At 45.0% G+C, this 13,996-nt stretch overlaps 1 protein-coding gene across 2 annotated transcripts in view; it reads right to left on the minus strand.

Moving 5' to 3' along the window:
* Positions 1-12,807, minus strand: part of CFAP95 (cilia and flagella associated protein 95) — a 31,745-nt gene extending 18,938 nt beyond the window's left edge. For both annotated transcript variants that reach the window (XM_066602004.1, XM_066602003.1), the window contains exons 1-2: positions 12,640-12,807; positions 9,942-10,053 (exon numbers count right to left, since the gene is read on the minus strand). In XM_066602004.1, coding sequence (XP_066458101.1) covers positions 9,942-10,053; positions 12,640-12,755 — 228 coding nt within the window. In that variant the 5' untranslated portion in view covers positions 12,756-12,807. The remainder of the gene's footprint in view (positions 1-9,941; positions 10,054-12,639) is intronic.
* Positions 12,808-13,996: the final 1,189 nt, after the last annotated feature.

Raw genomic sequence — 13,996 nt, forward strand, 5'->3', positions numbered from 1 at the left:
CTGTAGACTAACCTGAAGAGGGCGTTACACATGAGATGCCCTCACAGTCTGACAGATTTGGAGCGCTTTTGCAAGGAAGAGTGGGCAAAGATTGCTAAGTCAAGTTGTGCCCTGCTGATAGACACCCACCCAAAAGACTGAATGCTGTCATAATGTCAAAGGGTATATCAACAATTACTACCTTTAGGGTGTGCATAGTTATGTAACCACATTACTTTAGTTTTCTTTTTAACTTTTTCCACCCAAAATGGTTTCAGTTTGTTTTTCAGTGGAATTGCACAGATAACGGGTCACACTGAAGAGGGGAAATAAATCGGAAATGATTCTTTGGTGGATTTTTTAACAAAAACCTGGCACTTTAATAGGGGTGTGTAGACTTTCTATATCAACTGTAAGTGCACATTCAGTACTTGTATAGTACACTGTTTCAAGAGTGGTTTATCTAGTTGCAATGCAACAGTATTATAACCAACAGTATTTACTACATATACATAATGAGCGATCACTGAATAAAGAACACGTATTCAATAACGGGGTGGTCCACCTTTTTGGGCAATCACTGCTTTCAGACATTGGGAGAACAGATTCCACAAGGTGGTGAACTTCCTCCACACTTAACTCGACCTTGTCTGCTGCAACAGCCTTTTCTAGCATATCCCAAACATGTTCAATGGGGTTACAGTCCGGTGAGTTTGAGGGCCAAGGCAGTGTAGAGAATTCATTGTTATGCTCTTCCAACCACTCCCTAGTGATCTCAGCTGGATGACACGGAGTGTTGTTCTGTTGAAAGATGGTACTGTGAATGGGAAAGACCTTCTGAAGATATGGGTGCAGATGGTCCGCTAACAGGTCCCTGTAGCGTTCACCATTCGAGGATTGTGGTATGATGACCAACTGTCGTAGGCCATGCCAAGAGAAACTCCAGTTCAAATGTGTAGGGATGCATGTGAAGATGTGGCTTATCGTCTCCAAGCCTGCATTGGTCTTGAGGGCGTAATGGTTAAAGGGGTTGTCTCGTGAAATCAAGTGCGGTTCAGCACTTCTGTATGGCCATATTAATGCACTTTGTAATAAACATCGTGCATTAATTATGAGCCATACAGAAGTTATTCACTTACCTGCTCCGTTGCTAGCATCCCCGTCGCCATGGATCCGTCTAAATTCGCTGTCTTCTGGCGTTTTTAGACGCGCTTGCGCAGTCCGGTCTTCTCCCTGGCGAATGGGGTCGCTCGTGCCGGAGAGCTGGTCCTCGTAGCTCCGCCCCGTCACGTGTGCCGATTCCAGCCAATCAGGAGGCTGGAATCCGCAATGGACCGCACAGAGCCCACGGTGCACCATGGGAGAAGACCCGCGGTGCATCGTGGGTGAAGATCCCGGCGGCCATCTTGGTAAAGGAAGAAAGAAGTCGCCGCAGCGCGGGGATTCGGGTAAGTAATAAACTTTTTTTTTTTAACCCATCCCTTGGGTTTGTCTCGCGCCGAACGGGGGGCCTATTGAATAAAAAAAAAAAACCGTTTCGGCGTGAGACAACCCCTTTAATCATAATGTCAAAAACAGACATAAGATTTACTTTCGCAATGTTCAGTTACCATTTCCATAAGTAAGAACTGTTCCATCTGTTCTTCATTCTCTAGATATAGGGAGATAGGCATATGTATAGGACTTGTCCAGATCAGACAACCCCTCGGTGGATGGCTTCACACACACACAGCATTTTTTATAAAACATTCTTGCAGTTTTTATTGCACTTTTTTGAGCAAAATGCAGAAGTGGATTAAAAAAAAAGGAAGCACTTATGGCTTTGGCTCAAAATGCTGCATCAAAAATTGCAAGTGTGTTTGCCAAAAAAAAATAGTGTGCAAAGCGGGGTCTGCTACATAGCTTTACAGCTGTGGCCAACGATGTCTATCTTTTATTCACACTCCCCCTTTCACTGTAAGGACTCTTCTTACTTTTGAATCCTGAATGTGTCAATCTGTCAAGTAGGCGGTTTCTACCACTTACTGACATCACTCATTAAAAGCACATGGTGGGGCCATCCACTTGCCGCATTCATAGTGCTGGGAACTGAATCTGAGACAACGCTGTACGGGGGGGGGGGGTTGGTAAAGTAAGGGTATGCACAAAATAAAGACACCATCGGGGTTAGCGGGGCCATGCTCTGTAAAGCTATGCAGCTGACCCCACAGACATGACAGGTAATTTTTCATTATAACAGGTGTATTTGTAGTCCTGTTGAGGCCACAGATATCCCAGTGATATAACAATGTTATAACTGAACTCCAATCATCTGACAAACTCAGCTCTGCTGTACTTGTATACAGAGAGAAAGCAATAAAGCATGGCAAGGAGATCTTCACTCAATAAAGGTCCCTTTACATGCAACGATTATCGTTTGAACAAATTAACAACTTTTTTGCATAAAATCCTGAACATTTAAAACGTACAGATAATCCTTTGAAATGCTCTTCATTTCCTTCATTAGCTAAAGTAAACGCTGTATATGTTGTTTGCTCAGGTGGGTGATTGGTTTATGCAAGGAATCTCTAGCCAGCAGGTTTTTAATTAGTGTGAAGAAAAGCCATTGTCTTCTGCCGGCATGAGTAAACAAGTAGCCATTGTGTTTAGAAGGGCAAACAATCACCCTTCCCCTCAAGTCTTTTAGTCTTTCAACTGACTGAATGAATGCCATTCAAACAAAACAAAAAGCGAACTACCAAACGACTATTTTTATGCAGGCTGAAACTCCACGATAAACCACAAGTGAATGAATAGTACACAACGGCTGTGCGTTTACATGTAACGATTATCACTCACTTTCGCTCATTTGAATGAATTTTGAGTGATAATCATTGCGTGTAAATGGGCCTTAAAGGGGTTGTCCCGCGAAAGCAAGTGGGGGTATACACTTCTGTATGGCCATATTAATGCACTTTGTAATGTACATTGTGCATTAATTATGAGCCATACAGAAGTTATTCACTTACCTGTTCCGTTGCTAGCATCCTCGTCTCCATGGTGCCGTCTAATTTTCAGCGTCTAATCGCCCGATTAGACGCACTTGCGCAGTCCGGTCTTCTCTGTGTTGAATGGGGCGCTCGTGCTGGAGAGCTGCTCCTCGTAGCTCTGCCCCGTCACGTGTGCCGATTCCAGCCAATCAGGAGGCTGGAATCGGCAATGGAACGCACAGAAGACCTGCGGTCCACCGAGGGTGAAGATCCTGGCGGCCATCTTCACAATGTAAGTAAGAAGTCACCGGAGCGCGGGGATTCGGGTAAGTACTACCCGGTTTGTTTTTTTTATCCCTGCATCGGGTTTGTCTCGCGCCGAACGGGGGGGCTATTGAAAAAAAAAAAAACCCGTTTCGGCGCGGGACAACCCCTTTAAGGTTCAGAAACTAATGTTCTATTGTTTTCATATAGCGCATCGTTGTTTGTGCATAAATGAATTGACAGAGAATATATATTAGGAGGATCTGTTGTCTGACTTCAGGCTGTAATCTCGCTTTTCATTATTATTATAAATCTGCATTGAAAAGCCGCTAACCGTTTGTAAGTCTGTTGACCTGAGCACCGAAGCCAAATGAATCTGCTGTGCAGGTAATTTTCCGCCACACCATAAGAGATCGCTCAGACTGACAGTTTAATTCTGATACAGTAATTCACTTCTTCGGAACAAATACCTCTGAGTTCATATTTTGGAAAGTTTGATATCAGCCTGAGGGTTTAATTTTAATACATGTAAGAGACAATGCAAGTGCCATAAAGGGAAATGAAACCTGAACGAGAAATTCAGCTGTCTAGTCTTGTTTTCCTGGATGCCGAAACCATTATATATAACAAGAGAACAAATCGCTGGTGACCATAGACGTAATTCTTCTATACCGTCTATCTAAAGCAGACCGGACACCTTTAGGAAAATTTTATGATTTCAAAGTAGCTTCTTTTGAGAGTAGATAGAGGAAATATCTGGATAGTATTGTTTTAAACCCAGATCATTTTCATTTATGGGAGCAGCTCAAGTTTTTATTCATACGGTACAAAAGTTACTTTCAGAAACTTTTTAAAGGAGTATTCCGGGCACAGACTAACATATTAAAATCTAATGTCCATCATCACAATAAGTCATTCTGTAATAGGCTCACTGTACCGGGTCTAGCTACTTTCTTAATTGTCTGCCTATGTCATGTGACCCTTCGCCTGAGAAATACATCTATTTCCTCTACGTAGTGAAGCAAAAGAAGTGAAGCGTCCTGACGAGCACGGAAAAACTTTTTTTCTTTTGCTTCATAATGTTTACTAAGCCCCAAATTTGGAATGCTTATGTTTTCCTGCGGCTCTCCGTTTTGACGGATCGAGGATAAAAGACCCTTTTATATACCTACTCGGACAACAGGTGTCAGCGGGGTTCCTTTGCCAAGTGATACCCCGCTTGGTACCAGATGAGTTGCTACTCATTTTTTACCAATTGGTATATTTATTGAAATACACCCGGCGCACTCCTGACTCATCTTTATTTCTTCACATCTACTTCCTCTAACATTTTGGCCGCACTTCCTACTTCCTCCCCTGCCCATAGTCTCCAGCATCCTGTGAGCAGTGCATGATGGGAGGACAGGGGAGGACAGTTCAGAGCGCCAGGAGGTCTTGTCTGCTTCAGCAGCTGTCTCTAGCTCTCTGAGTGAGAGGGAGGTTGGTGCCTGTAAGTTGTAGGACCCATGAGCCGTAGGCGGAGCTACAGTGCTGGCCGGTAAATCAGCACTATGGATGCTGGAAGTTGTGGGTAACAGTCTGTTGTCTTTACTGCAGAAGGGATGCATGCAAACACAGCGGCAGATTGGCGGCTGCATGGGATGAAGAGGAGGGAGGTCTAGAGCAGCAGATAAAATGTACAGGTTGCCATTACTTAGCTGTACCGCCTTAATTTCAGCATTTTCAGAATTTCCATTTTGTGCCCAGAAAATGCCATGAAGCATTTTCAACAATTTTACTCCGTTACCCTGTTGTATCTTCAGTCCTTTGGACCCTAAACGTAGGTCCCATTTGACTCCAACTGAATACCTTTGCTCCACAGGATTGGGTCACTAAAACTGAAATGACAAGATCATTCGAGCACAGAAATCCCAAAATGGCCACCATTAAAAGGTAACCTTTATTTTTGACGTAGTTACAAATCACATACGTATGTGTCATAAGCCAAATAGTAATTCATAACAAGGATGTATAGAAAGCAAAATGAAGGAGGGAGAAGTAGGGGACCACAAGTCTCACCCTACAAAACCCTATACATCTTTCCCTCCCTTACAATCATGATAGTCACCCTGATAAGGGCGGTCCCAAATACAGCAACCTACTTTCAACTCCCTACTACATGTAGAGTGCCTTACCACCATAAATTAAAAAATACCCCTCAAGAAAGCTGCTGATTTTTCATTATCTATCTATCGTTATCCGACTCTCAGACACTTTATGGATCAGCTCGCTGCACGCGGTTTTGTTTTGTGCGGCTTTATTCAGTTCGATCATTTGCACGTTGGTGTTGATAGCATTGAGCCGGCGCGTTCTTTGACGACCAATCTTCTTTTGCCGCTGAACACTCCAAACATTATCAATGTTTCTAAGGAATTAGAAACCGAAGAATGAGTGTCTTTGGTTTGTCATTTTTCCCTCCAATTAAAACTTTGATGTGATGCGATGCGATCTACAACGGTGTTGTTTGTGATGTTGGTGGTGCAAAAAATTCGTAGGCGTTTCCTCCAGCGCCTAAGTTCGAAGGCAGATTTTTCATTAATCCTGCATAAATGTACAGCATCTGGCCATATTTGATGCATATTTAGTTTGCCAATTAGAAAGCAGTTGCTACAGGAAGAAAGTATTAGCTTATACTCCAGACTTTCTACTCAGACTGTGCTAGTAGCAGCAAAGAATGAAAATACAAAGCTGACTATAAAGCTTTTGGCATGCAGCATTAGTGCGCCCTCTAGTGTCCATGAGCATGTGGAGCAAAAATAGTGTAGTACCGCGTTAGCCATAAAAATCTACGTGATGTGTTGTATACAAGAGTATTCAACATCACACAAGAATGTTTAAGGCAAAACGTTATCACTTTACTCATAACACAGTGATACATTTGCAGTATGCTAGCTGGGACGTGGATGATGGGAGTGGTAGTTATCTTGAAGTGTGTCACCAGCTATCACTAGCACTTTCCCAAACAGCAACGCCTGCAGTGGTAAACGGTTAAGAGGGCTGATAATTTGTCATGACGCCAGTGCTATACAGCACACACTTATGAGAGAAGCAATCAGGTGGAGACTGAGGTTAGTAGGAGAACCATATTGTGACGGTGTACTGAACGCCACAGGTTTATAACATTCACGGTTTCTGAGCATACAATTGCATACAATATTTGTCTCCACATCATCTGGGGAGGTGTTGGAGTTTGCACTTTGCGCAAAACTAGGCACAGCTGTGTCATAAATAAGGTGTAAACGGCCTTTAGTGAACCAGAGGCTTCTGTGGCGGTGGAGACTATGGCGCTGGCCTCTGTGTGTTCCTCTTGTACGGACTAAGGCAATAGATGCTGTGCAGACTTACTTAGGACCAGGCCTAAGACGTTTGAGTGCTCGCACTCCACGTTACAGGCTTGTTTGTGACTCCGGCAGGAAGACGGGCCTCTCCAGACTCCTTTACGACGACTCACCCATAACAGACCTTCTCCACGCTCTGCTCCTTGTTCCGCGCCCTCTCTCCGGCTTCTCCTCTCCGCATCTCTCACTACTCCCTCACTGCACATATGTCTGCTCCGCTTGCTTTCCCTAAAACGACTCCCCTGTTCCCTGCGCACTTCCGGTCTTCCTGTGCGGGACCTTTTCTTCTCTCCATCCCCTGACCAATCACAGGCTCACTCTTTGAAATGTAAAAGAAAGTCCCGACAGCATCAAGGGTGCAAATCCAAGAGGTAGTTTATTCTCCCATTATAAATGACCCGGCGACATTTCGGCTTTTGGCCTTTTTCAAGCTTTCAAAGCAAAGTAAGTAAGGATTCGGTCTCTCATTTAACTCGTCTGTTGCATTATTTCTGCCCAACCCTAATTGGGATATATAGTGGTGCTGCTTGCGTGAACTTTTTCTAGTAAGCTCCCTCTTTGTGTCACACCACTGTCTATCAGCCAATTCCGAAAACCTTCTCAAAGGGCAGACTGGCCAATGAGAAATTGGTCTGCCAGCCACCAATAGCAAGGGTGTATTGGACCCTGTTGATATTCAGATTTTCCTTCATTACATTTAACCCATTGTTGGACGTAGGTGAATGCCTGAACCCCTTCACCACAATGACAGCTTTGTGTAGAACCCTTATGGGTCACTAGTAGAGATGAGCGAGCATACTCGCTTAGGACAATTGCTCGACGCGGGTGAGAGGTGAGTTGCGGCAGTGAGCAGGGGGCAGCGGGGGGGGGGGGGGGGGAGAGATCTCCCCTCCGTTCCTCCCTGCTCTCCCCCGCCGCCGAATCTTTTCTTCCCAGCGGGCAGATACTCGCTAAGGACAATGCTCGATCCAGTAATTGCCCTTAGCGAGTATGCTCGCTCATCTCTAGTCACTTGACATTGAGCATTACTTACATGGCGGTATAGCTGCAAGCATGTAGCCAGAGAATGACCATTTGATTAGTAAATATGAGTGACATTTCATGAATTGAGCTTTCATACGAGTGTCATTTTCTCATTTTCTTGTGACTGGAGTTTACACTCAACAAGATTGTTGAAAATCTATACAGCACATTCACAAAATTTTTATTAGCAATCTCCAGCCCATCGTAATCTGTGCCGCTTGAATTGCACCTAACATGGTCCCAGCTTGTGCTGCACACCGGGTAGTAATTCAGCAGCAGATCACATTAGCAGACATTGCACACAGGAGTAGGCAAGACTCTTCACATCTGCATTGTAGCTTCCATATGGCATCCCGCAGACACCAATGATTTACAGCGGGGTTCATTGGGGTTCCCTCACAGTGCCTGTGGTTATCTGCAAGCCTAGCACTGCATGCGGCCCTTTTTCTCCAATCAAGGGAAATTGGCAATGGAGACTATAATTCATAGCTCAGTTGAATCTCCAGTCCAGAACTACGGAAGCTACAATTCTCATCACTGCAGGTAAGGGGGAGTTCAGTCGGAACATATCCACACAAATACAATTTATATGGAATCCCTTCCACATACATCGTATTGTATTTTGTCACAAGTTTTTGATCCACACCAAAAAAACTAAAATACGGGAAAAACATGGGCACATGCACTAATACGCTGGCCACTACAGAGTTTGGCGGGGTTTGTTCAGAGTATTCATACTCTGCACTATAGCACGCGAGCTTGAAGAAAAAAAAAAAAGAGGTAAGATACAGCAAGTCTTATCTTTTCTCGCATGTTAATACAATGCGAGAATCCCGTTAGTGAAAACGAAGCCAGTGAAATCAATGGTTTATTTCGACCCATTATGTGGCCAAGATTTTGACGGTTGCATAATGGGACTAAAACACGCCCAACTGTTTAAGCCCCGAGTCTGCTATGCCTGAATTTGGCCTAAAATTTTAAGTGGTTTTCCAAGTTAGAGATTTTTTTTTTTTTACAGAAGAGAGTTATTAAACACAAACTAAGGCCTCATGTCCACTAGGTAAATTGATTTAGCAAATCTGCGTGGGTGTCCCGCACGCGTGATCCGCGCCCATAGGGATGCATTGGACATCCGCAGGTAAGTAAATACCTGCGGATGTCCTTTTTCCCTGCTGTGCGGATCGCACATGCGGGAAAACACCTGCAGCATGCTCCATTTTCTGCGGATTTCCCGCCCGGATGGCTCCCGCAGGCTTCCATTGAGGCCTATGGAAGCTGTCCGTATCTTTGGCACACCCGCAGCTAAATTTCTGCTCTGCCGCGGGAGCACATCCACCGGGCTGAAGGAAAGAAGATCTGTCAGTGACGGTCGGGAACCCGCAGCGTCCGGATAGGTAAGTAAAATCAATTTATAGGCCTCATGTCTGCAAGGAAAAAGGGACCCGCTGTGGGATTCTGCATGGAGAATCCGTGCGGGCCCGAATTTCCTAGTGATCATGAGGCCTTAGGCCTCCGTTCACTCACATTTTTCCGCCATGGATTTGACACTTTATTCCACAGTAGAAGGGCTTCTTCCCGTGGACGTGATTTCAAGGTCTTCGTTTTTATTAGCAGTATTCTTGCCCGTTAATTGTACGTGGGAAAGGTAGAGAAGGACCCGTCTTCCCGCTGTTTTATTCAAACTTCTGCACTATGGCACAGAGTTTGAGTACTCTGAGAGGAAAAAAAAAACAAAACCTTTTCATGCGCTACTATGCTCCGTAGCAGTAAGCGTAGTTGCGCATACGGCCATGTGAAAAAACCCAAAGTCCAAGACTGAGCCTAGGAGTTTATGTGGATTTACCCCAGTCTGATCTGCATGTAGTGATCTGGTGATGATAGTAGAATCGGTGCTGTACCAGCGGGGAAATCAGAGGGATAGTTGGCTCAGGGTCTGTTCACATCTCATTATTGTCTCCATCCAGGGGTCCCATCAGGGTACACATTTAAAATCATAAAAATGGAACCACTGGGTGGAATCTATCCTGGGCATTATAGAAAACTGAAGAAACAACAATAGGTCTGCGCAGAAGATGGTACAAAATGATCAGACACCTGCTGAAACTGAGACCTATTCTATAATGACAAAATAGGTTCTACTCCATTTCCATCCATGGGTTCCGGTTTTGGGATTTTTAATGTACACCCTGACAGAACCTCTGGATGGTGCCAACATCGGGATGTCGACAGGCCCTAAGTTGTTGTTCTTAAACCATTTCTTGTTCTCAGAAAATGTTTTTTTCTATCTGGGAAACCCCCTTTAATATGCTGGTACAGAAACAATACTCACTTCACTGGTGACATTTCCAAATCTTCTATAGGTAGAATGAGATAAATTCTTCTTGCCCAGGGGAGCTTCATTGACATCATAATCTTTAGGTTCAGCCTCACGACTCTGATGCCTAAGCAACAAAAAATACATAAAATAGACAAACATTACCTATTAAAGAATGTTACACTCTTTGAGCAGATCCCCACTTAGGCCTCATGTCCACGGGGAAAAGAAGAATTAAAATCCGCAACGAATCACCTGCACATGGATCCGCACCCCATAGGGATGCATTGACCACCCGCGGGTAGATAAATACCCGCAGATGGTCAATAAAAGGGAATTTTAAAAAAAAATGGACATGCTCCATTTAGATGCGGGTCAGCCGCGGGGACGGCTCCCGCAGGCTTCTATTGAAGCCTATGGAAGCCATCCGGATCCACGGGAGACCTAAAATAAGAATAAACTTACCCACAGCGGACCGGGCAGATCTTCTCTTCTTCGCGGCCGGATCTTCTTTCTTCGGATCGGTGGAAGTGCCCGGCGCCGGTGTGCCGAGCACATCCACCGGCCGAAGAAAAAAGATCCGGCCGCGAAGGAGAAGACCTGCCCGGTCCGCTGCGGGTAAGATTATTCTTATTTTCAGCGCTCATGTCCGCGGGGCAGGAGGGACCCGCTGCAGATTCTCCATGTAGAATCCGTAGCGGGCCTGATTTTCCCCGTGGACATGAGGCCTTAGGCTTCCTGCCCACGGCTGTGTTGGATTCCACCTGCGGAATATCGCAGCGGAATCCGACACGGCTTCCCCCAGAGATCCCACACTCACCTCTCCGGATCCACCGCAAGTATCCCTTACAGCGAGCATGCGCACTGCAGCGCATGATGCGCCAACGCTGATGCGAATTCCCCCTGTGCTCACAGCGGAAGTATTGCAGGATGGATGACTTCCATTCACTACAATGGAAGCCGTCCACGTGTTTTTTAGCACAAAATAGAACATGTTGCGATTCGCCCCCACAGTTGATTTCCACTCGTGGACAGGGGAGAATCCCTTAACATAGCACGTCTATGGACGAACATTGCTGCAAAAAAACGGTAAAAATGAAAACTTCAGGTTACCTAGCAAAAAACGAGCTCTCAAACAAATGCGTCAAAATAAACGCTATGGGGGTTATAAGATAATGACAAAACAACTGTTTGTTTTTTTTTAAGTATCATATTTATTAAGCAGTGTTACATAAAAAAACTAAAGAAATTTGATATCATCGTAGTCTTACCGACCCACAGAATAAAGATATCACCTTTACTGCACCGTGAATGCCGATCAGATCAGATCAATAAAGTTTTACTAACTATTTAAAAAAAAAAGTAATAAAAAGTAAAAAAAAAAACAAAAAATGTTGTCATATTTATAATAAAAGAATCTAAATAAAATACATATTTGGTATCGCTGCGTCCGTAAAAATCTGATCTATCAAAGTAACGCATTATTAACCCCGCATGATGAACGTTGTCAGAAGAAAAACAATAAAGAACGCCAGAAATGTGCTTTTTTAGCTCAGCCTGTTTGCAAAACATGAGCCCTCGCACAACTATGTCGACGGAAAAATAAAACATTTATTACACGCAGAAAATGGCGACAGAAAATAGTTTTAAACAGTTAAATATCTTTGAAAAAAATACAAATACTACAGCAAAAAAAAAAAAAGAACTCTACAAGTTTGGTATCGTAGTAATCGTACCGACTAGAGATGAGCAAACCTACTCGTTTCGAGTAATTACTCGATGGAGCACCGCGATTTTCGAGTACTTCAGTACTCGGGTGAAAAGATTCAGGGGGCGCCGGGGGGCGGCGTGGTGGAGCGGGGGGTAGCAGCGGGGAACAGGGGGGAGCCCTCTCTCTCTCCCTCTTCCCCCCACTCTCGCTGCAACCCCCCACTCACCCATGGCGCCCCCCGAATCTTTTCGCCCGAGTACGGAAGTACTCGAAAATCGCGGTACTCGGGCGAAAAAGGGGCGTGGCCGAGCACGCTCGCTCATCTCTAGTACCGACCCATAGAATAAAGTTATCAGGACATTTTTGTTGCAGTTTATGCGCCGTAGAAACAAGACGCACTGAAAGATGGCGGAATGTCATTTTTTTCCATTTCTCTCCACTTACAATTTTTTTAAAGTTTTACAGTACATTATCTGGTACATTAAATGGCACCATTGAAAACTACAACTCGTCCCACAAAAAACAAGCCCTCATACAGCGACGTCGATGGGTAAATAAAGGAGTTATGATTTTTTTAAAGGGGGGAGGAAAAAAAGAAAATAGGAAAAAGAAGAAGAAAAAGGGCCGTGTCATTAAGGGGTTAAAAAAGTTATGATTTTTTTAAAGTAGGAATTGGAAAATGAGAGTGAAAAAAAATGTCCGCAGCAGGAAGGGTTAATATCCGAATAATGGAGCGATATTTGGGCGAGCGCGGCCGTAATGCTGATATATTTGCACCTTTTCATACGCATTTGCACGCGCCTCAATGCACCTTTTTTTGCACGCTGACCGAGGATTGTTTGTGCGCGGACCGCCGTATTTTACTGCACTTTTTCCGCTCGTCGGTCATGTCCATTCGCGCGCGGCAAATGAATCCACAGAAGGCATCTAGAAGCATTACTGCGCAATAACCCATAGCTGTAGAGTTGGAGCATTGTACATAATGATGGCCGCCCTTCTTACCAGCCGGACACCTTGGTGGGCTTATCATACTGCATGTGACTGGAGCGGAGGTACAAGGAGCCTTTCCTCTCCAGTGCGTCCCCCCTGAACGAGCCGTCCAGAACGTACATCGCCATTGTCGTCGGTTGTAGCGGCGCTCGCACACACAAGGAGACCAGATAGCAGATCGTATCCGTCCGCCGTTTCTCTTCAGTAAAATAGTGCGAGAACTTTTTTCTCTATTTTTTCCCTTAATGCGTTATTCAGTGCCACGATAAAGTCATAATTATAATAGGTATAATGACTGGAAATAACTTTTTATACAATTCCCTTAATTGGCACAGTGACCTATAATCTGATATGTAGCGCGCTGTCATAGTAACCGAACGCCGAGAGCCGCAGTACTGTCGGGATCCATCCGCCATGTTACTTTTCTGCGTTCCTGAGGTAAAGTGTCATGGAGGAGGTGAGGAAGTGTCACTAGAGAGAATGGAAACCCTGGGAGGAGCTGCCATGTCACTCCTGCAGGCATAAACCCACCGCCTCGTAGTATATAACAGTAGTATATTGTCTAATAGTATATAACACATGAGTGTTATAGGGTACCAGCGCCATACAGTGCAGAGGTAGCAATGCTATAGATGTCCATATAATATCGCCATGTTGTCCCCAATTAGTGCGTTCACAGCTAAAAAAAACATAGGACATAACTGTTCAGCATTCAGCGATTACCGCAACGTTTTGCACGCCGCGGTATAATGCTCCTATTGATTTCAATGGGGCCTTGCAGACATGCGCTCGATCGCGAGGCTTTCTACCGCGGCTTCCAAACGCTCTCTGCTCTATTTTGCCGTGTTTGGCGCACCTTCTCACCCTTCACAATGATGGGGTGCACTAAAACCCGCTGTTGGATGTTGGAACGAAAACTAAAGTGCGGCGTTCTGCCGAGCGCATGTGTGAGCGGGATGTCTACACAGGCGCAAATGCTGGGAATGTCCGCAGCGGAGAATCCCGCCAGATTCTGCAGCATTAGGCCACATTCACACAAGCGTCATTTTAGCACCCCAATAGCTGCGCTGAAAAATCATGGCTGTCGGAGCGCTAAATCGCGTGAGAAAAGAATAGTCACGATGCGGCTGGCTGCGCCACAGCTGCGAAATCCCTCGGCTGCCAGAACAATGAAAGGCATCCCCGCGGGGATGAAGGGAGTCTCAACGGGGATGCCTTTTATTGTTCTGGCGATGGGGATGAAGGGAGTCCCCACAGGGACTCACATAGTCTCCCATAGGAGTCCCTGGCATTGTGCCATCTAAGATACGAGAAGTCCTCTGTTTTGTTGGAGAGAACTCTCATCTTAAAAAAAAACACCTATTGCGCA

Source organism: Eleutherodactylus coqui, chromosome 5 (assembly GCF_035609145.1).
Source record: "Eleutherodactylus coqui strain aEleCoq1 chromosome 5, aEleCoq1.hap1, whole genome shotgun sequence".
Lineage (NCBI taxonomy): Eukaryota > Metazoa > Chordata > Amphibia > Anura > Eleutherodactylidae > Eleutherodactylus > Eleutherodactylus coqui.